The sequence below is a fragment of the Lates calcarifer genome, linkage group LG7_2 (assembly GCF_001640805.2).
Source record: "Lates calcarifer isolate ASB-BC8 linkage group LG7_2, TLL_Latcal_v3, whole genome shotgun sequence".
NCBI lineage: Eukaryota > Metazoa > Chordata > Actinopteri > Centropomidae > Lates > Lates calcarifer.
This window is the reverse complement of record NC_066854.1, coordinates 4,088,717-4,110,473: the sequence shown is the minus strand read 5'-3', so window position 1 is coordinate 4,110,473 and position 21,757 is coordinate 4,088,717. Positions and strand designations below refer to the sequence as shown.

Genomic DNA, 21,757 nt, shown 5'->3' with positions numbered 1-21,757 from the left:
ATATTATTAAAACATAATATTAGATTATATCATAAATATTCTTTATACTGGGAAATGATTAATATTAAGTAACATGAACAGCCATTTAGCATCAAATAAACCACAAGAAAACTACAGGATCACAAACAAAAGGTCAAAAATAACAGACTGGGCCTTTAACTGGCTGAGTGACCTTTTCAAAATACTGTAATGTTAAAAAGGCAATGTCAGAGCAATGCAAAAATGCATGATTTGACTGTTGAGCCATTTGCACTATTTGATGCTTGCCTCATCATTTTACAGTAAAGAGAGAAGAAAAGATGAAATAGAGAATGGTTGGCATAAGAAAACATCTGAGGTCTGCAGTCAAACTTGTGACACTGGAGAGTAACAAGAACATAATCCCAGGTCTCGGTGGAGCACCCCAACTGCACTCAGGTGAACACTTGCAGGAAATTCTTCAGTGAATATGCTAAAAAAAATCATATCGCCAGTGCTGTGTCAAGTAATGGTTGTTGTTATTCATAGCAGAGCTGCTTAGCATATTGTAGAGCGGTAATGAGCTCACAGAAGTATTTGGCCAGCACTGTAGGAACTAGCCTGCATTTGTGGCTGTTTCTGTCAGCATGTCAAATCTAATATTCTCTCTCTGTGCGTGGGGCTGATAAATTATTAATAGCATGTATTTGAGGAGCTTTCTTAGAACCCGTTTCTTGCACGTCACTCAGCCTCTGCTCGTTACTCTTCCTCCTCTCTGCTGATGTCACACCTCACAACACTCATCACTCTTTCCCCTTCTTTCCTCTTCAGTGTTCATCTCTTTTTGTTGTTGATCTGTGGGCTGATAATGTCAGATTGGAAGCCTTGCATCTGGACAAGTCAATGTCTTACTTTGCATATGAACTGCGTGGGAGCTTTCCCTCCACCCTGCCTCTTTCCCCTTGCATCTAAATGGCTCTCTCCTCCACTGCAAGCTACAGAAAAGTAGGACAGATGCTTCATTTAACACTTGGGTGCGATCATTACACACTGTGTATACATTAAACCTAAAAAAAAAGCAATAAATCCACCTACTTCTCCAGTGAAGGCGGTGTTAGGCTGCAGCTACGAGCATAAAAAGGTAAGTAATGTGTGATGTGGCAATATGTTTACATAAAAAAGGCTCCAGTTTTACAAGCCAACATGTGATTATGTCGCTCAAGAGCATCTTAAAAGGTATATTCTGAATTTCACATGTATAGAAAGAAGGGCTGCTTAAAAACAAAGGACATAGCAGTCTTTAACAATGAGTTCATGTGACTGTACAAGAAAAAAACTTCATGCTCTTTGATCCATATTCACGTTTCCAAGTCAACACACAACTTCACGCGTGTCCAGGGGTGTGCTGGCGTGCCTGACTTTTTTTTTCTTACTCTTAAACCAAGATGCTGCGTGGAAAGTCCCCGGTTCCTGACACACTCAGTCAGTCCCAGATAGGAGGAGAAGCGAGCAGCAGTAGATTAAATTATACAGGAGAAACCAGAAATAGCTCTAGTGCCGAGGCCGCGTGGACTCGACGCAAGAACACGCCGATGTGAGTCGCCACAGAGCAGTCAACTAGATTAGTCTTGCCCGGATCACGGAACGGAGCCGACTACTGTAGATCTGCCCATCGGGCTCTTGCAGCTATTCAATGCACGGAGGGATGAATGAGAAAGGACCAAATGCACTTGACCTTTAGTGACCAAAATACGAAGGCGAAGATGTTAGTGGAGGAATCTAATATCCAGATTCAGTCAGAATGGTATCAAACCCGTGTAAATTTTGCAAATTGTGAACTAGACTTCCTTCAAAAAACCAATCCAGCTTTCATCCAAATCTTTAAATCCAACAAACAACAAACACATGCTAGAGTTAGGGGCAACTGTGGCGTCGCTGTGTTGTAATTTTAAAAGGAACCTTTGACCATGAACTGTTCACCTCTTTACACGTCACACATAAGCATGACTGCCCACTTGACAACATCATGGAAGGTGATTTAGAATATCTGATAAACCTGTGAGCAGATAAGTCATCAGGTCATTCATAAATTTGTTTGGGTACATCTCCATCTAGTCTCATGCGTCTTTACTTGACTTCAAAAATACAGAAAATCCTAATCCTTTTCCATGAAGATGTTGACCTTTCATTGATCACTCACCCACGTTCAGACTTGCACACATCCCTGACCATGATTTCTTACCCAAAACATGCAGGAGAGGCAAACCCACGTCCTGGCCCTCCCTGCCAGAGCAGAGGGCAGAGACAGAGAGACAGAGGGCATCTTGAAAAAAAAAAAAAAAAAAGTGCCACTCCAGGCTCACAGAAGAAATCCACAGTCTTCCCTGAAATTCCCAGCGATTCCACGCAGGTTTCGGTGACACAGATCCATGCCAGACGTGCGAGGTGTACAGAGGGTGGGGAGAGGAATGCTGCTCTCGTTTTCTCTCTCTGATGGCCTTAGTCAGTCTCCCTCATCTGAGCTCCCTCCCTCTCTTTGCTTGCTCTGCTCTACCTCCTCCACTCCCGCTCCTTCACTCTCTCTCTTGTTCGCTTACACACTTCTGCCTTCCTCTCTGTCCCTCTTAAAGTGTGGTAACTTTACTCCGTGAAGGAAAGGGGGGGAGGTGAGTCCTGGCCTTTATTTTTCTCCCTTCCAAAACTCCCCTCTCCTCAAATGATCCTTGTCAGTCCCTCCTTTCCCCTCTCCCTCTCTTTACACCCTCACACACATACACACACACCATTCATTGACCACCCTCCACCCCTTTGGCTTCCTTGCATTGCATACCTCACCTCTCTTTCACTCCACCTCTCTTCTGAAAGCATGCTCACTCATGTCTGCGCTAATGTCACTTCAATTTTTCATCGGCAACCCCTTCCTGTTTCCAGATCTCCTCTCCTCCTTCAAAATATCTGCAGGACTCACCGGCTGCTGTGACGCAGCTGAGTGGTCGGACCAACAATGAAAAACTAACCGGTGCTTACTGCAGAAGTTGGTGGGACAACTCATCACTGCACTATGCAGATACTGCATAAACAGGTGCATCCATGCAGTTAGAAAACTTGTGAGAGACATATTAAAAAAGAGGTCAAAGTGGATGCAGGGGGGTCAGCAATATCTTGACCTAGTCAGTGGTATGAGTAAAACTCCTGGATCTTACACCTCCCAAACTGCAACTTGGCAGCGTCAATATTGCTTTTACAGAGCTGCAGTGAAAAATTGGTGATGTCCTCCTTTAATTATACTGTAAAACATTATAAAGCTGACGAAACCATAAGGTTGTGTTTCTTGTGTAGTACCCATGTCTACATATTAATGGAGCAAAATCAGGCTTATTGGAAAAGCAAGGGTGCTTGACCCTATCCCTGCAGAGCAAAATGCTCCACTGGGGGAGTAATCAATGTAGGCTGCAATGCAGCTTCTGAGTCTTTAAGCTGCTTGAAAACGTTTTAGTTTTATTTTCTCTAAAAGACATTTCTGAGATAAGATGGGTAAATTTTCTGCTGACAATGACAGCACCATGTTAAATCAGGATTCATATGATTTTTTTATTAGGATTTTGCATTATTGTATAGTTAAATATACTTATATAAGTATAAGCATATAAGTCATAAAGGTCAATATTTACACTGTACATGTTTAAATGAAACGGTTACCTGAAGTGATTCACATTCACTGAGCAGACAGGGGACCAAACTCTCACGTGAGAAAACTTTTGTAAAACTCACAATGTGGCGATTAAACCAACACTTCCCTGCATCTCGGGACATATGTGTGTTTTTCATCTTCCCAGGTCCCCATGTGTGTGCATATACTAAATATGCACACATGCATGTATGCATCTCTGAGCACATGTGTGAGGGATTGCTATATGCATGTGTACATCTATATCAAGTACAGCCCTGAATCAACATTATATCAGCAGTGCGGACACATTACATCACTCCACAGTCAGATCCATAAAGGGCTAAGAGCCAATTCATTTTGAGAAAACACCCTCTATTGATCCCTGCTGCACTCCATCACTTCCACTGTAACAGTTACCTCGATCCATAGGCTAACCTGACACATAATCTGTGTGTGTGTGTGTGTGTGTGTGTGTACTCTATTAACATAATGTCAGCAAAGAGCACAGTGTGGATACATTGGGGAAATGCTACTGGTTGTGCTGCAGCAGTCATGTTAACTCCTGAACTGGTTTTTAAATGGATTTGGTGCCTGTGTTTGATACATGACAGTCCCTCCAGCCAACTGGTCTAAACTGGGTTGCTAGCAGCCTCTAGTGGCCTCCAACCAACCCTGAGACACTTTCTGCAGATGCTAAGCATTGTTTGTATACAGTATACAGTTCTACATATACAGTTCATGCATGCAGCTCATGCTGTTTTTTTCTCTCTGGATGCAGCCAGAATAGCCATTTAAGTGATACTTTACTACCTGCAAAAAGCATTGATTTTGGTGCTGCTATTGGGAGTGGTGTATTTTCTCAGTACAACATTTTTGCACAGTGAGGTCAGGTTCTTATTCCCTTATTCCCAATGCAACATGCCGGAGCTCACTGAAAACACACAGGCGGGCAGACAGGCACAGGCACACACACACTTACACATTCACTTTGTCTCCCACAGAATTGCACTCATGGAAAAAAGAATTTAGACCATCATAGGACAGTAAAACTCTCCATTAAAGCCCAGAGTAATGATGTTAGCAGCCTACTCTACCTATTTAAAGGTTGGGGGAACTTTCATATACATGTACATGCACTGAAAACTACACATAGTGAGTGATATTTGACCACCAGCTGCACTAGTGCAAACACACCCCAGACAAAATGTTCAAACATTTTGGCTGCATTAGATACACTGCTTAAACAAAACCTAAAAGAGAAGAGAAGAGAAATGAGAGAGCGCAAAAAAAGCAAAGTTGAAGATAAGTATTCCACAGCAACTCTGCAGTCTCCTCTTCTGTCGCTGGAGAATCCATCACATTAAAGCTTTAATGCTAGAATAACAAAGCATCCATCATGCTCAGTGCCGGCCCAGAATACAGTGAGCCATTCAGGGCAGAAGTCTGCAATTCTCTGGGCACGGTACCTGCACACCACTCGCCACGGCCGGCCAAGATTTCTCAGTGTGAGAGGTAAGTTGGGAGCATGTGATAAATACAATGAGCAATGAATGGGGTTTTCATGCATATGCTGGAGAGGCAATCTTGAGGGAGAGAATATGGAGTCATTCAGTGGACAGGTTTCCCATCACCCTCTTCTCTTTTGGCTGTCTGCAGTACTGCTTGATGTGAATTTACTGCCCAGGGGGACATTAGTTAAATGAATAGGGAGGCAAGTAAACACCAAACACAGAGGGGAGGAGGGTACCAAAGGGTGAGGAGAGGAGACAGGAGGAAAGGAGAGACAAAAAGACAAGGTAATTTGATGCAATGGAAGTAAAGAAAGGGATGAGGGAATGAGAGGAGAAAAAAGAAAGCAAAGGAAATTAAATGAAATAAAAAAGGAACCTGAGAGGGACAAGAGGAGAGGAAACATAAGGTGAGGAGGAGATGGAAGGAAAGTAAAGGAAAGGAAAGGAAAGGAAAAGAAGGAAAGTAAAGGAAAGGAAAGGAAAGGAAAGGAAAAGAAGGAAAGAAAATTTGATGAAATAGGTGAAAAGGAAAAGAAAGGAAAATAGAGAAGAGACATAAGGACACGAAATTAGAAAAAGAAAAGGAAGGAGGAGGAAAGAGACAAGGAGAGAAAAAGAGGAGATTCAATGCAATGAAAGGAAAGGAAAAGCAAGGAAAGGATAGGAGGTGGAAAAGAGAGCGAAAGCAAAGGAAAGGAAAGGGGACACAAAGACATTAGGAAAGGAGAGAAGGATTCAATGACTAAAAGGAAAGAAAGAGAAAGGAAGAGAAATTGGAGAGACAAGGAGACAGGATGTGAGGGTGAGAAGAGAGGAGAGGGGAGGGTTACTCTTCCATAGTACCACAATAGTGTCACCATAGTAACACACATGGAGGAAACCTTTACACATCATCATCCTGCTGCCTCCCTCTGTTTCCACATCTCTTTCTTACGAAACCATCACCCATTCACAGTCAAACACACACTGTACCAACAATATTCTCCTGTAGTAACCCGGCTCTATCATGTGGGGACTGCGTGAGCCCCGTTGCCATGGAAACTGAACACCTCACAGCGGTCCTTGGAGGGAAGACACAGAGCCTTACCTCTCCACTTTCACCTCCCAGTCGGTCACGTGACCAGCTCTCATGCTGCAGCTGGAGCAACAGAGCAGCATCAGACTGAATGGTTGTCATGCACACTGCAAAAAGTGACCTAAAATGCTGTTCAGATGAATTAATCTCATTTATTTGTCCAATCAAACAACATGGGAGCCACTGAAGATCACACCTAAAGCTTATGCATAACTAAAATTTCCTAAACTTGCTGCGGTGGTTAAAGAGCAACTCTACTGGCCACTTAACAAATATACTGGTTGTCAGCCAACTGCGTTTACAATAATTGGCTAAACAAACAGTGACATCTTTAGCAGCTATATTTTATGTTGCATTCAGCAGTGACAAAAAAGCACAAAGCTGATCATAGAGCAGGAAAGAAAGTTTTGATGATATGATGCAAAAAACCCTTCCTATAAAGCAATACTGTCTATTTTGAGTTCTAAAAAACTTGTTTTCTTAATACGTGAAAAAATCTGCCACTGAAATAGGAATATATTAAGCTTTTTCTCATAGAAACCAGCTTTGTCTCAACAAAACTCTACTAAAATGTCTATACCTGGAGACAAGACGGATTAAAGCATGCTGCTATACTTTAATAAAAAAAACTTGATTTATGAAAATACATAAGTTTCACTGTAAATATTCTTGTAAGCATCTTGGGACTCAAATACAGAAAAAAATTGATCTTGCAGTGATCAAATAAAATTTTTAGCATGTTCCTTCCTGTGTACAAGGGTATAAGGGTAGACCATGCCTGAGGGTACAATATCTTTATCTCAGCAGTGGAGCAAGTAGAGCATCTGTCCCATTTTCCAGTACAGGTACAAGGGATGAAGATGTGGCTGAACTACCTCTTTCTATAATAATAAAGCTGGGGTCAGTGTGTAAAATGGTGCAAAAACCTTCATGTACCACATCGATTTGCTGATAGTTTTCATATGAGTGTTTCTAAGAGTGAGAAATTTTCAAACAAAACAAATCCTCTTTCTAGATTGAAGAAAAAAGGCCGATACCAAAAGCACAGGCTGAGCAAAAGCTGCGACTGAATGAACATAATGGGTTGGGGATTCATTGTATAGGGTCGAGGAGATATATAAGTGTGTATGTCTGCAAAGGCACTAACAAGCTCCACACACATTTACACACACATATGAGAGTGCGACAAGGGAGAGTGTGGTCGGATTGAGCGCGAGTGTAGAGATAAGGAGCTGCGGCAATGGGGTAGGGGGGGTGGGGGGTGCTGCTGGTGTTGGTGCTGGTGGGAGGGTGTTGGGGCTCGAAGAGACGGGCGGCTGCAGCACTGCACGTTACGGCGTCACCGCGAGCAAAATCCCATCATCATCATCACCAGACTTTATAACACCAACGCTGCCCAAACAGTTCTCATACGCAACAGCAGAGAGCTCACAGTCAAGGGAGAGTTACAGCACTGCAATACACAAGTTTCAAACCTTTCAACTGAGATTTATGTCTAGAATTGAAGCTTTTCATGATCCAAAATTATCCAAAGTTGACGATTAAAATGTAGAATATAAGGGTACATGAAAAGTCCCAAAATGTGTTTTAATTCTATGATAATATTCTGACTAGGGGACATTATCTTTAAAAACTGCTGAGGGTGCAGTGCATTACGCTGATTTGGTCACTGTGTCTAGCCTCAGGATGACTGCTATAAAAAAAGCTCTCTTTGCTCTAGAGATGCTTGTGCGGTTAAAAAATATGGCAGGGAAAAAAAAACACCTCCAAAAATGATCCCACCCATCACCATTCATCAGAGGATCACCTCAGGCACTGTTTCTGGTGTCCTCGCATGTGTGTGAGTGCGCATGTTGGAGTGTGTAAGAGGAAATAGTGCCATTTAGACATACTGGAGTTGTTACACATGATTGATTATCTGCTGGAGAAAAGCAAAGAGGCAAAGATTGCAGTGCAGGTTTTGCTAATAACATTGGCTCCGGGCAAACAGACAAAGAACCAGAGTGTGCATTCAGCTGATACCATTCAATGAACTCTGATTGGCCTTTCTTGCTCATACACATGTGCCATACGACCATCGGAATATGGCGCAGGGATGAAAGACTCGCAACCCCCTCACTGAAAATGAGCAAACGCATCCATGACATGCAATGGCAGGGGATGAATGGGGAATAGCAAGAGCTCTTTCTTGGGAATACGCAAACCCCCAATAATGGTGCATTACAATTCTGCAGTTGTGAAAGCAAGGTGACCCTATGTATCAGAGAAACTATCACTTGCTCCAGGTGGTTGCTGCAAGTGCATGGTTCTTGTGGCAAATCCAAAATCTGATCCCCATGGTTCCCCACCATCTTTATCTGGAGCAGCTGCCTGGAGACCACTTGGAGATGTAACACTGACCTTGAATCAGCACTTAAGAGGCACACCAACCAGCCATCCAGAGCCCGTGGTCCATGACCAGTCACCAAGCTCGTTTTCACAGCTACGTCATTTGGTGGTTTAGGTAAAGCCGACTGTATGCATGTAATGGCTGAGTGGTTTGACTGAGAACAAGGCCCATCCTGATGTATATTTCATGCTGGATGAGAATTCCAGATACATTTTACAGCATTTATTGTAAAAAAAAAAAGTCACCTGCATGGGCTGAAGTGAGACATGAAAGACGACATGTGCAGAAGTCGTCCTCTAAGTCCACTGAATCCCCTCTCAGCCTCCCATTCCCAGCACCCCTTCCCCCCCAACGTGAAGTCTTACCTTGTCTCGCTTGGCCCCCCGCAGAGGAAAGAAGCAGGCGAAGAGGAACTTGCCCCAGCTGATGACGGCAGCCAGGCACCAGTTGAGGCGAGCCATGCCTGCGTCTGTCCCGTCTCGTCTGCCAGCCTCTTATCTCTCCCCCCTCGGCACCGGGTTAGGATCCTACAACCCCCCCCCCAAAAAAGAACGATGTCAAGCAAAAAAAAAAAAAGACCCCGCAGAGACAGGAGACCCTCTTGTCCTAGTCCGTGGAGCAGAAATGAATTGAAAACCTTCCTTCAAGTCAGTCGACGACTAGAGATTTATTTTCCTTTCAGGGGCTTTTTGGCAATTTTGGCTACCTGTCTGGCTGGGTGTCTGCAATTCCAATTTGTGGGGGAACAAGGGGGGCTGGTGGGAAGCTACTGGCGTCCCACAAACAGACTAGACCCTTGGAAGGTCTAGAGGGACCCAGAGCATCAAGAGCCTAACACTGTCTTCCTGTCTTTCCATCCATCTGTCTTTCGCTGTCTTTCCTCTCTTCTGTCTCCACAGCCCGGTCTAGATGAGTCAGTCCTCAAAGTGTGATGAGCACCGTCGGCTGCATAATGCGAAGAGCCTGTCACTGATCGACGACACTGTTACACATACTCACACGCTGGCATGCCCACACTCACTGTCTCTCACACACATTCATGCACACGTACACTCGCCTGCAAAAAAAAAGAAAAGAAAAAAGACGCTGTCCTGGCACATACATCCACAGGCAGAAGAGCCCCCCTCTCATCACACGGCTCCCCTCCAGGCTCAGGATCCCCGGTGCTTCACGCTCACACACTCCGCTTACACACACTCGTCCCTCTCTCTCTCTCTCTCTCTCGCTCTGTGCTGCTCTCTCACACATACACACATGCACTGATGCTGCAGCACTTACTCAGCCAGCGCGGGAGGAGGGGAGCAAAAGAGTGAGGAGGGGGGAGAAAGGGAGAAATGACTGGGAACAGAACGGTTGAAAGAGAAAGAAAAAAAGATGGAAAGCTGAAGGGGTTTCTGTTGAGAATGACAGATTGAGTGTATTCATTCTGTGTTTATATTTCAGAGTTGAAGCCTGTGTCGCCGAGGAGAGGACGGCAATGTGCGTATGAACGAAAGTGCGCATCAAGTAGTGATCGCTGGGAGAGGTGGAGGAGTGACAGAATGGACTGAAAGTGAATGGAGGAGTCAAAATGGACGGATGAGAGACATCAGGAGAAGAATGACAAAAAGGAAGGCAGCGAATTGCAGGAGGAGGAGAGGCAGGAAGGGGGAAAATGTGTTAGAGAATATTGAGCAGAGACTGCTGGTGAACACACACACTAGCATGCGCAATATACACACACACAGACAAACGGACGCGCAGCAGCCGTCACGGTGCAAGGCTGATACAAGGCAGGCACAGGGTGAGATGATTGTAGAGTGTGTGGAGAATTGGGTCGAAGGGAGAGACGGAGGGAGGAGAGAAAGAAAGGATAGAGGATGGCAGAAGAGGAGAGGAGCGGGGTGTTGAATCATTGTGTCTTGGGTGATTATTTCCCCCTCTCTCTCTCTCTCTCTCTCTCACACACACACACATACACATACACACACACACACACACGACTGCAGGTGGTGCACGGGCTCGTTCACTGTGCTGCAGTCTCTCTACGCTTCAGTGGGAGCACATTTTCACTGCAGAACGCTTTTCTCTGCTATACCCCCCACCACACACACACACACACACACACACACACACACACACACACACACACACACACACACACACATACACACACACCCCTCCCACCTTGCACACAACCGCCACACCAACGCAATCACAACACATCAAAGCAATGAGCGAGGGAGATAAAGTGTAGAGAGGATGCTGTTCTGTCAACCAAAGGGGGGGGGGGGAACATAACACAAATTGTTTGGCCATATGGAAATGCGCTGGCAATAAAAAATACAAATCTTTCCAATGATGACAGAGAACTGCTCCCATCAGAGCTACTCCTCATATTATACTGAAATCTGCTCTTCAGAATAAATGTCTGCATATAAATACAGTAAGTCATGTGGCCATATATGTTCCTGAAAGAACAGTATCCTAGTAAATATTACTTATAAAGTCAACATTTTTTATTCACAATAATTTGTATGATATAATTTATTCACCTGCGGTGCACTGCTTATGCAGAGCAACCACCGAAAGAATGAATGAACAAATGAATGAATGAATGAAAATAGAGTGTTATTTGGGTTCATAAACCAAAACATTCAGGTTAAAAAAAATTACTTACATGCCCTTGAGCAAGGCACCTCTTCACTAGCAGCCAATGATACAGCAAAATGCAAAGAGTTTATAATGAAGCACAGCTTCCAGTATGCAATAGAGGAAAAAATGCAACCTTCAGTTTATGATTTTGGACATTTAAGTCTTGATGTCAGCCCGTCAACTACTGCATCCAAAAGAATTTCTGAGACTCATTCTCAACCTTTGGGACTCGTCTCTTTGGTCACCACAGTATTACAGTTACTAAACTGTATTTAAAGGATCAAAGTCAAGTCAGTATTCAGCACATACCACAAACATTGGTAAAGGACCCTGGGGAGAAGACTGAAAGAGCAGCAGACAACATCAGCTGTTTGCAAACAACAGACCACTAGTCATAGCATCGAGTCAGCTGTCGGCCGGAGGAAGATCAAGGAAGACACCAGAGACCCATCTCTGAACACAGACAGGAGTTACACAATGTACAACCACCTGTTATCACATGACCAAAGCCCTGCAATAAGGTCTAATGATGACACCTGAGCAACTTCCATTCGAAGAAGAGGGCCATGAGATCCGGTCTAAAACTCTGGGATTATAAGTAGACCTTGTATTTAGAATAATTACTACAATTCCCGCATTTACCAGAATGCCTTTCAATATCCTCAAAGATGAGTCTGAAGTAGTTGCTTTCAATCAAAGGTGCAAATATATAATTAATGTAAAGTATATGATGCCTCATGCTGCATTGCATTTTGGTCAACTCAAGCTGCAGTTAGGAGGAAAAACAGAAGTATCTTCCTTTACAGTGGTCGATGTTAAGATGTCACTGTGATGTTGATGTAAAATGGCAGCTCTACAGGAAGAAGCCCTCACTGTCTGATGCTGAAGGACCAACAGCAAATCCTGACATCGTACATCCTTGATGTTTTAGATCTGGCTGTTGTAGCTGCAAACATTTCTGTGTAACCTCACACATCTATGCTTGGCTACTTGTCTGTAGGAATAAGAAAAATGTGCCACCAAAAAGCAAATGGGCCTAGAAATGCAAAGCAGACAGTGTATTTTTCCTTTACGTCAACAATATTGATGATATCCTGTGGACCTGCTCCTTTTACACTGAACTGGTTCCCTGCTTTACTTTGCAAGCACTGCAACACATTTCAAGCATTTTTAACAGAGATATGAAACCATTTAGATATGAAACAGCAGCATTTTATACTAGTTTGAAGTCAAATTCAAAAAATTATACACACTGGGGAGAATATTTCTCTTTTAAGAGGGCATTTCACTTTCCGCAGCACAGATGAATGAGGAGTATGTTTTTGTACAGCACAGTATTCTACAGCAGAGTGTACAGTACATCTCAGTGTGAGACTGGGCATGTGTCCCACTCTCTTGGCAATGCGCTGACCTTTCTCATTAGGCATAAGCAACTTGCATAATCACTGCTGACTTCTATTGACTGGCCTGTCACACTGCCTATCCGTTTGACTGGAAACCCTGTGAAAAAGTGCAGCCTGCCAAAAAAACTTCTCCCTCAGTGACTTTCCCCTGTCATCTGCAGCAGGATCAGAATCTATCATTTTTCACCAAGTACACAAAAACAGGGACTTAATAATGTTAGCAATGATTTATTCTCTATTGCACCAAAGATTTTCGAGTAACATTGTCTATCACTATTTGAAATATTCACATTCGTATTCATGGAATTCATTAAATCTTGTCCCTTAATGTTGTGTTATGCTATGATTTTGTTTCCAACCTATAATGTCCATTTCTCCAGGTCTAAAGCCTCACCTGCATACTCATATCTTTTCATCTGCCCAGTGCAAGGTTCATGTAAATTTTTCATCACATGCAAATTAAGTCTGAGTAAACCCAATCTGAGGTAATGCTTTTCACAACAAAGTTTGTTATGAATGTTTTATACATACAGGGCATCTTCTCTGTTAAACCCCTTGTTGATTCAAAGGTCTAATCAGAGATGAATAGAGTTAGACAAATTTGTCCCCAGTTTGATGAGATTACAGACAAATGTTAAGGGATTTTTTTGGCTTGTTAAGGGATGTTAAGGGATTTTTTTGTGTATATTCTGTTCTTGGTGTTGGCTTTTTTTGCGTTACTGGAGATGGGGTCAGTAAAGTAATTTTCATTTTGGGAGTAATGAACAGCTATTAATACTACAGCATTTTAACAATGTCAGCATGGCTAAGCAGAAAACTCTGGTTGGGTAATGCTCAGACACATTGAATTACTTTTAAGGAATTTAAGGCATTTAAGGAATTATATTTATTTGTTGTCATGCCAAGGTCCCACACTATCAGAATCTGGCTAACTTAGCTTAGCATAAAGACTGGAAACAAGGCAACAAAATAAGTATTGATTTTCATCACATTTCATTATTCATGCACGTGGCTGATTATTCAGAATTATTTACGAAAAATAGCAGGATGGGATTCTTTGGTTTGCTCAAGGAAAATAACACAACAGACTGAAATTGTGATGTCCCAACTGTGAAAAAGTCAGTGCCATTCGATCAAAATAATAATTAGTAAAAGCAGCTCACCACCAATGTCTGCAGCCTTCTAGTGTCATACAGGCCCACGATGGAAACTGAATGGCCATGGTCGTGATGGACAGCCTGGACAGCCTGGTATACAAGCTGCAAGAGAAAAAGGGGAGAGTAGGAGGTGCAGTTTAGTTTTCTGCACCAGCATCCCATTCACATTCAGTGCACAGAGTGTTCACTGTACTGAGTAGACAGCAGATTAGGTTCCATCACACACCTCATCATTCACTAACACACAGATTCATCTGCCTTCTATTTCTCTCCCCCTCCTTATATTCCTTCTTTTCCACTTTCTCCTTTCCTCCATTTTAACTCCTTTTCTCTCCCTTTTTGCCCTTTTCTCCCTCTGCCTCAGTATTTGCCTTCCTTTTAAACAGAGATACATTATTCACTAATCTTCTTTTCTTCCATTGCTCAGGCAAAACCACAGTGGATGCAGCCAGTTTGTTTTACCTTCTTAAATGTATCTTTAAGACTAAATGAACTGTTTGAATACCTTCCTTGCCTTTCCACTGCAGGCATGCCAGTCCTGACTTCCGGGTGCAAGGTGCCATACATAATACATAATGATACATAATAATAGCAACACCTTCTTGTATCAAAAATGTCCCTCTTCATCACATCTAATCCAAGAGAAAGCACTGCAGAGACAGAGGTGACCCCTGTGGCCTGTGATCAATGACTCAGTCTATTAAGTGAAGGTGCTTTGATCAGTAATTCTCAATGACACTGGATCATTGTACTTGAGTGATCTCCGAACCATTCAGTATTCAGTAAGTGTGAACCTGATCTTTTAAAAAATCCTAATTATAATCATTACTATTGTTTAAAATAAACGAAGAGAAAAAGTAAAGGCAGAGATTCAGTTGTACTACACTGATGGAGCAGAGTGTGGAGTCCATCTCTGCTCCAGGTGACAGGTTCATCTTTAGCGAGAGCAAATTATGTGCAGGGACAGGGAAGCACTTGGATGCGCTTAGAGTGGAGGTCTATGAGCGGTGACACTTCCGGGGCCTGCTGCCAAGGGAAACTCAGTTATCCAGCAACGTCTACTCCCCACCCCCCCAATACATACACACACACACACACACGTACACACACAAAGCGACTTCTAACCTTTCTTTTCCTGATCCCAAGGGAGAGAAGAAGATGGGAGGGAAGGCGTGAAGATGAAGCCGAAAGTGACTGTAACATTGTTAATTATTGCCTCTAAGAGATGTTTTTAATCTTCAATTTTGAAATCTGTCCTTATTACTGCCTTATTCTACAAATTATTTGTATTCTCATTGACACTTGGCATTTTGCAAATCCTAATATGGACTTCAGTTTTACTGTCTTACAGTCTGGACAAGGACAGCTGATCTGGGTTCAGATGCAGCAGGCAGGAGGTAATCAGTGATGTAAATGCTCCTGATAAGCTGCAATCAGGTATCAGCCAGACGACAGCAGCGTAATGCAACTCAACAGCACCGTTATCACTGCAATCAGCTGCAGTCCGAGGCCAAATTAGAATCGACCCTTGACTCTCCACTACATTCCTTTAAATCATGTGCAGTACACAGCTTTCACTTTAATGAGCCTAATGCATGTGGGAAAGGATTTTTTCTTTTTTAGAAATTAAAAAAGCTGAAATATAGATGGCACAGTGGAATGATAATTGTTGAAATGTAGTTATCAGAGGTGTATATAGGGAGAGAATATAGATATATAGAGAGACTTTTTTTAATGTAATAAACACAACAATAGTTATTGGGACACATTTGTTTAGCTTCTTCACAACTAGACCTATTTATTCATATTAGTTATAAAGTAACATAAAAGGGAAAAGACAAAAAAATGTACAGATGTAAAATTAAAAAAATCTGCATGATGTTTATAGAATATAACTCATCATCCTCCCTCTGGTCAACACAGGATGTGTGCCTAGAACACAGCAGCAGGATACTGTATTGTGCCTATTTTCATTTAGAGCAAGCTTGTAAAAAGCCTGAGGGAAGTTATCCACCCCCACACCCCCCGCCCCCCTTATGTCCGAACATCCAACTCATAGCTCATGTCCCGCTGCTGACTTGGCTGTTTAGTGGCGTGCTTTTAGCCCTGCTAATGTAGCTACCTATGTAGGTTAAAGACCCCCTCGTGGTCGACAAACACACCAGTGCCAGGGGAGACATCTCAAGGTGAACGCTGTGTTTAGATCATACACTCCCCCTTCAGAAGTGGCGGCAACAGTAAATAGGACAGGAACAACAATGTCAGAGGCACGTTTCAGCTGTGGTTGATTTATTCTGAGTGGCACAGGACAAAGCAAACATTTAACCATGATAAATAGCTCTAAGAAAAAGTCTGTTGGGTTTTCTCCTTTAGATATCATTGATGCAGTTTCAAAACATTAAATTAGATCAGTTATTGGAGCTGGGCTGCACCCTATGACCACATCGTGGTCACAAGAATTTCTACAAATAACTGTAAGCACATGTAAGAAAGCAAGTTTGGATCCCTGAGAGATGGGACCTTCTCCATTTAATCCCTTCATCCTGTCTGCTGTGCTTAGGAATTTGCAGACCTCTTAATTCCCTAAATGAGCCATGAAATCAATAGGAAGACTACAGGCCCTTACTCAGTCTAATTATACACATTTATCACCAATCACGGCCTTGGATTTGAATACCGACTGCTGAGACTGTACTGTAAGGCAAAGTGACAGTCCAGCACCATCCAGTTCATCCAGAAAGCAAGACTCAGCAATGTGATATCAGGATGGAGGCAATTTGCAGTGCTGAGGATAAAGATTAGAGAAAATAACCATGAAGCCAGAGGGAGGAAACATAAAGTAGAGACCGAATGTCTTCTGGATAATCACTGAAAATGCATTTCAGATTGTATAAGAAAAAGCAGAGCAGAGGAGCACAGTCCCTCACACACTTAAAGCCCTTCACAAGAAAATGCTGTAATCCCAGCAATTACTGTGCAGCAGCTAAAAGATACAGAGATCTGTCTGGACCAATCTGGAGAAGACTTATTGGGCTTTAGAGATGGAAATCAACAATTTGACTCCATGTTCTTGACAAGAGTTCTTGCTAATACCTATTCATTATGAACTAAACTTTAACAAGTAAAGACATTTCATTTCAGAGCCCCAGCTGGTGTTTCTGCAGTGGCAATCTTGCTGATCTGTCGATAGTGGTGTCAGATCAGAAACTGCATGATTTTTAGATCAACTAAACATGTTTATACAGTTTGGGGTGCTGGGTAAAGACCCAGTAAAAGACTAATTAGCAAAATAGCCAACGTGCTACTTCGTTGTGAGCTTTGTCTGGACACACCTGAACACCAGAACTTGAATTTGTTTCAGCATGAAGTACCCAGCAGCCTTGAATGAGAACCAACAAGGTGAAAAATATAGACATGAGAGACAGAGGACACACTGGATATGGCCAATACTAAACTGTCACACTGAGTGACATTAAATTTACTTAGTGACATTGAAGTCTGTCTGAGCAAATAAGAACGTTTGGGAAATAGACAAGCGAAAGGAAAAAAAAGCAAAAACTTCCCACCCGTAAGACATTGGAGCAGTTCTCCTTCCTTCTAAATCTCCTTATCTCAGCTGAGAGGCAGAGAGAAGAGGGAAAGGGACAAATGGGAAAGGACGGAGCAAAGCAGACAGAAACACAGAGAAAGAGGAGGGAGGAAGGTCAAATTAACAGCAGACACTGAAGGTGGATGGAGAGACGATTACAAGAAAAGAGGAGTTGCTGAAATGGTTAGGTGATGGAGAAAAGATGTTAAAGGTCCCATGAAAATGAGAAAGACCTTTTCCATGTTGTTACCTTGTCATTTTGCCCAGGCCACTGTTCCACTGTAAAATTCTATGTGTCAAAAATAGTATGTCAAGAATCCAGTTTTAGCATATTTTCATATCACTGTAAGTGTCACAAAACCCCCTAAAATGAGTCCTTCCCAAATATTATATTACCGGGCCAAAGGGTATCACAACTGGGAACGGCATTATTCGTGAGTGACAACACGTTTATTATTATGCATTGCTTTTTGCCTGTTTTGGGACGCCCAATCAACCTTCCCCTTAGCCTAAAACTGTGTGTATATGCATTTGTGTGGTTACAAGGGTAAATGTGTGAATATGTGTCTTTGTGTATGCATCATTTCCCACTTCACTGATTGTAAATAAAATCATGTAAATTGCAGTTAACAAATTGTTGAACATACTGTAGCATCTTTAAATGATTTAAACAGACTCATAAAAACTAAATAAATGTCTGAAAAGCCAGTTATACTGTTACACAGGGTGGACATTTAGCACTGAATTATGTAGGCCATATAAGTGAAAATGCCAGATTCTCCTCTGTCCCCTTAAAAGCTCTGGCAAACCTGACCTCTTTCGTGGACAGAAAATGTCGACCACATATTAGCAGAAACATTTCAAGGAAAACAGCGAGAGACGCAGAGACCTCTACTCTCCTTCAGAGCCATGAGAGGCAGTGAGCAATGCGTCTCTCCTGAGGGGATTATGGGAAATGAACCGTTCTAAAGGCCTAGTATATCCAATGGGACACAACTTCAGGCATTGCTGCCAAACTGTCACAACACTGGCAGGCCACAAAACAATGTAGCACACAAACACAGAGACACACACAGACTGTACAGGAGCTATAACATACGAAGATCATCTGAGCTGCATTCTTATGGCTTTGGACTGATGGAAAAATTGCACCAAAATAAAAAAACATATATCACACATAAACGACTCAATTTGTAGGATTACTTCTTAGTGACCAAAATTGATGGTGGTAGGTTTGAATATTTGCTAGTAAAACAAGACTTTAATACTCCATAGCTGACTCCAGAGCTGGGCACATTTTGCATGCACGGGGAACACATGGTTGTAAACATCATGCATCAAAGCCAGCTGACACTCAGCTGACCAGACCAACAATGATGTTTTCCGGTGACAGCTCCTCTCCCTGCCTTTGCCTGGTGCCAGTGCACTGTTGCCATGGGAGATGTTTATGTAAGCCATGCCTAATCCTGTTAACTGTTACTGTGGCTGCTGAGCAGCACAAGCGCTCGGCAATGCTGCACTGCAAAAAAAAAAAAAAAAATCTATCTTATATGTCCTTTTATGGAGCGCAGAGTTTTATTTTTTTCTTGAAACAAGTAGAAAAGGAAAATCACTTTTGGCTTTGATAGGGGAAAGGGAACAAGAGGAGCAAAGGGGCAGGAGATAAGTGGCTGGCTGCATGCACATTTACATTTTGAAATACATTTTTGACTTAAAACATATGACCTGCAGTGCTAATGCTATATCAACCAGATATATACTGATATTACCAAGTCATTACACAAAATAATGAACTTTTCAAATATTATATCCACAGCAAAGTAGAGATTTTTGTGGACATGGTGTTGATTTCTTGCGGGAATCAATATGAAAACATTTTACTCTTTCATACTCCTCATTCTAACAATAACAATGGTTGCATGTTTCAGAATCAAATTTTGGTCAAAGTTAACTTTGCATCTATAAGCAGCTTTAAACTGATTAGGGAAAAAATTACATTGTTGTCTGTTGAAAAGAAATAAAATACAAATGTGCTGCATTATGTTGTAGTGTGAACTTCAGCTCTTATCTTGATGCTAACAATTGAAACAACAGATATTTCAGACATTTCTAAAACTACTGACCCACAGTTCTAATGATTAAAGACCATCTTTTGTGTCTGGAACAGGAGAGACAATGAGAAGATACAAGGCAGAAGTCTTGCAAAGCTGAGCAGGGCCCTATGATGCAGCCTTGTATCCTCATCTCATTTCCTACTGTAAAGCCTAGCGCTGTCACTAAAATGGATTTTGTTCTGGAGAATCTAAAGCATCATTGGCCATAAACCCCACCACCTCACTGGCTCTTCTTCAACCTTCACCACTGTCATATAAATATAATCTTTAAATAATTTTTAGATGATTATCCTCCAATAATGGGAACATTATTTAGCACAAGGACTCCACCATCTTCTGTAGGAAAAGAGGGGCATGGGAGAAGTCTAAGCCTAATTATCCTGATTAAAAAGCAGAGACTATGAACCAGTCATACAAAAGAGGATTATACAGACATGAAAGAAGAGAGAGTGGAAGAGGAACAGAGCAACGGAGAATTGGAAGAGCTCATGTAAAGGCAGACATGGATGATGGGACATCATATACATACAGCCCATATGCCCCACAGAGGAGATTGGACAGGGAACCTATGCATGGCTGTGTCCTGGTCCCCTCCCCCTGTTCTCTCTATTTTCTTTTGCTCCATTAGCTTTATTATGGTCTCTTGGCTGAGGAATCAGGCTATTGTACAGTTACCTGATTGTGAAGGTCAACAACAGATCCACTGTGGCTTTGACGCTGTTCTGCAGTCAGTTGTAGGGTTTTCCCAAAGCCGTTGGTGGCCACTGCCAAAGCACAACAGATGAGGGTGAGATTTTAGCTATATCAAGCATTAAATGTGTGTTAATGCTGTAACATAAAAATAAAGCACCAGATTTTTAGCCACTTAAGCGACAGAGCTTTAGAGATTAAAATGTCTATCTCTCAGTCTTTTGGTCAGTCAGTCGCTCCACCACCTAAATGATCTCAACAAAACAGTGAATTGCAGTAAAATGTGGGATATTCACAATCTTAGGAGGGAGAACCCTAATAACTCTGGAAGTACTCTTCACTTTCATGAAGCATCCCCTGTAAGTCAAATTTTGAAAAAACAATATTCCACTTGTGTAATGTTAGTTTATGAATTGCAAATCTATTTATGCAATTTCTGAAAAGCTAATGCTAAACTGAGTTGCTGGCTGCAAAAATACTGACACTGTAAATAAGCATTTTGTTCTGTTAGCCAAGTGTTAACAACATTACACGTTTAATTTATAATTGTGCTTGGGTAAATGAGTTGTAGAGTAATTAAGACATTTTCTATTAAATAAAAGTTAATGTCACCTTCTCTTTGTGCTAGTTAACATGGCTACATTGAGCATTAGCGACCGTTAGCGTAGTTGCTAACTATCGTCGCTAGCCGTAGCTACATTGGCGTTAGCGTTGGCGAGCGTTAGTACAATACCTAATGGTGCCTAAGCTTCAGAGACAACATTTCATGCAATTTGTGAACTTAATATACCAGTTATCAATTTACCAATTTCATATAATTTTATTGCACCCACCCTATGTTATGTACTGGGTTGGCTGGTGGAAGACAGGTTAACTCACCTCACATGCCTCGGAGCTGAATGAACTATTTGCCCAAATTGACGCAGCTGCACTTAAATGACGCGTTCATGGACACTCAGCAATTCCAGTGTTAAACACAGAAAGCTTGAAAATTGAGGTTTTTTATTGACATATTTTATATATTCACAATTACCATCAATGATTGTGTTTTACATCGTGAAAATCTGTTAAAACGGAATCTAAATTACAGCAAAATAGCAATTTAGACCAAATTATATTTCCAGTTAAAACTGAAATGTGTGATAAACACCACAGCCATCAGAGAAGTAATCTAATCAAATAATCTGAAACAGCTGTTTGTGCCCAACTGCACCCAGAAGTTGCCATGGTGATTGTAAGTGCTTTGTTTCTACTATGGATTCAGCTGAGACACATCTATCAAATTCTGGCTTACCAGTCAAAGAACGTAACTCCTATTGCCCAAATTTTTATACTGTGAGAGACTGGAGATTCTGCTGAATGCAGGGATGTAAACGATTTGTTTATGGTGATATGGTTTATGGAGATATCCCCTCTGACATCACAAGAGACTTACTTCAGACTTAAGAAAGTTCCTCCACACATGCAGCTGTTTCCACAAGCTTAATTGTACTGTCAATGAGGAAGAAACTGAGCTTGATCAATAAACTCTAAAGAATTCTGTATACTAATTAACATGGATATAAAA

The 21,757-nt window shown here is 42.0% G+C and overlaps 1 protein-coding gene across 8 annotated transcripts in view; it reads right to left on the bottom strand.

Moving 5' to 3' along the window:
- The window catches only part of tns1a (tensin 1a), a 94,977-nt gene extending 73,886 nt beyond the window's left edge, over positions 1-21,091 (bottom strand). For 7 of the 8 annotated variants that reach the window (XM_018661009.2, XM_018661014.2, XM_018661013.2 and 4 more), the window contains exon 1: positions 8,969-9,829. In XM_018661009.2, the coding sequence (XP_018516525.1) occupies positions 8,969-9,064 (96 nt within the window). In that variant the 5' untranslated portion in view covers positions 9,065-9,829. Of the gene's footprint in view, positions 1-8,968; positions 9,830-13,803; positions 13,900-20,175; positions 20,265-21,069 lie in introns of those variants that run through there. The other variant, XM_018661010.2, reaches the window with a different exon arrangement.
- Between the last annotated feature and the right edge of the window lie 666 nt (positions 21,092-21,757).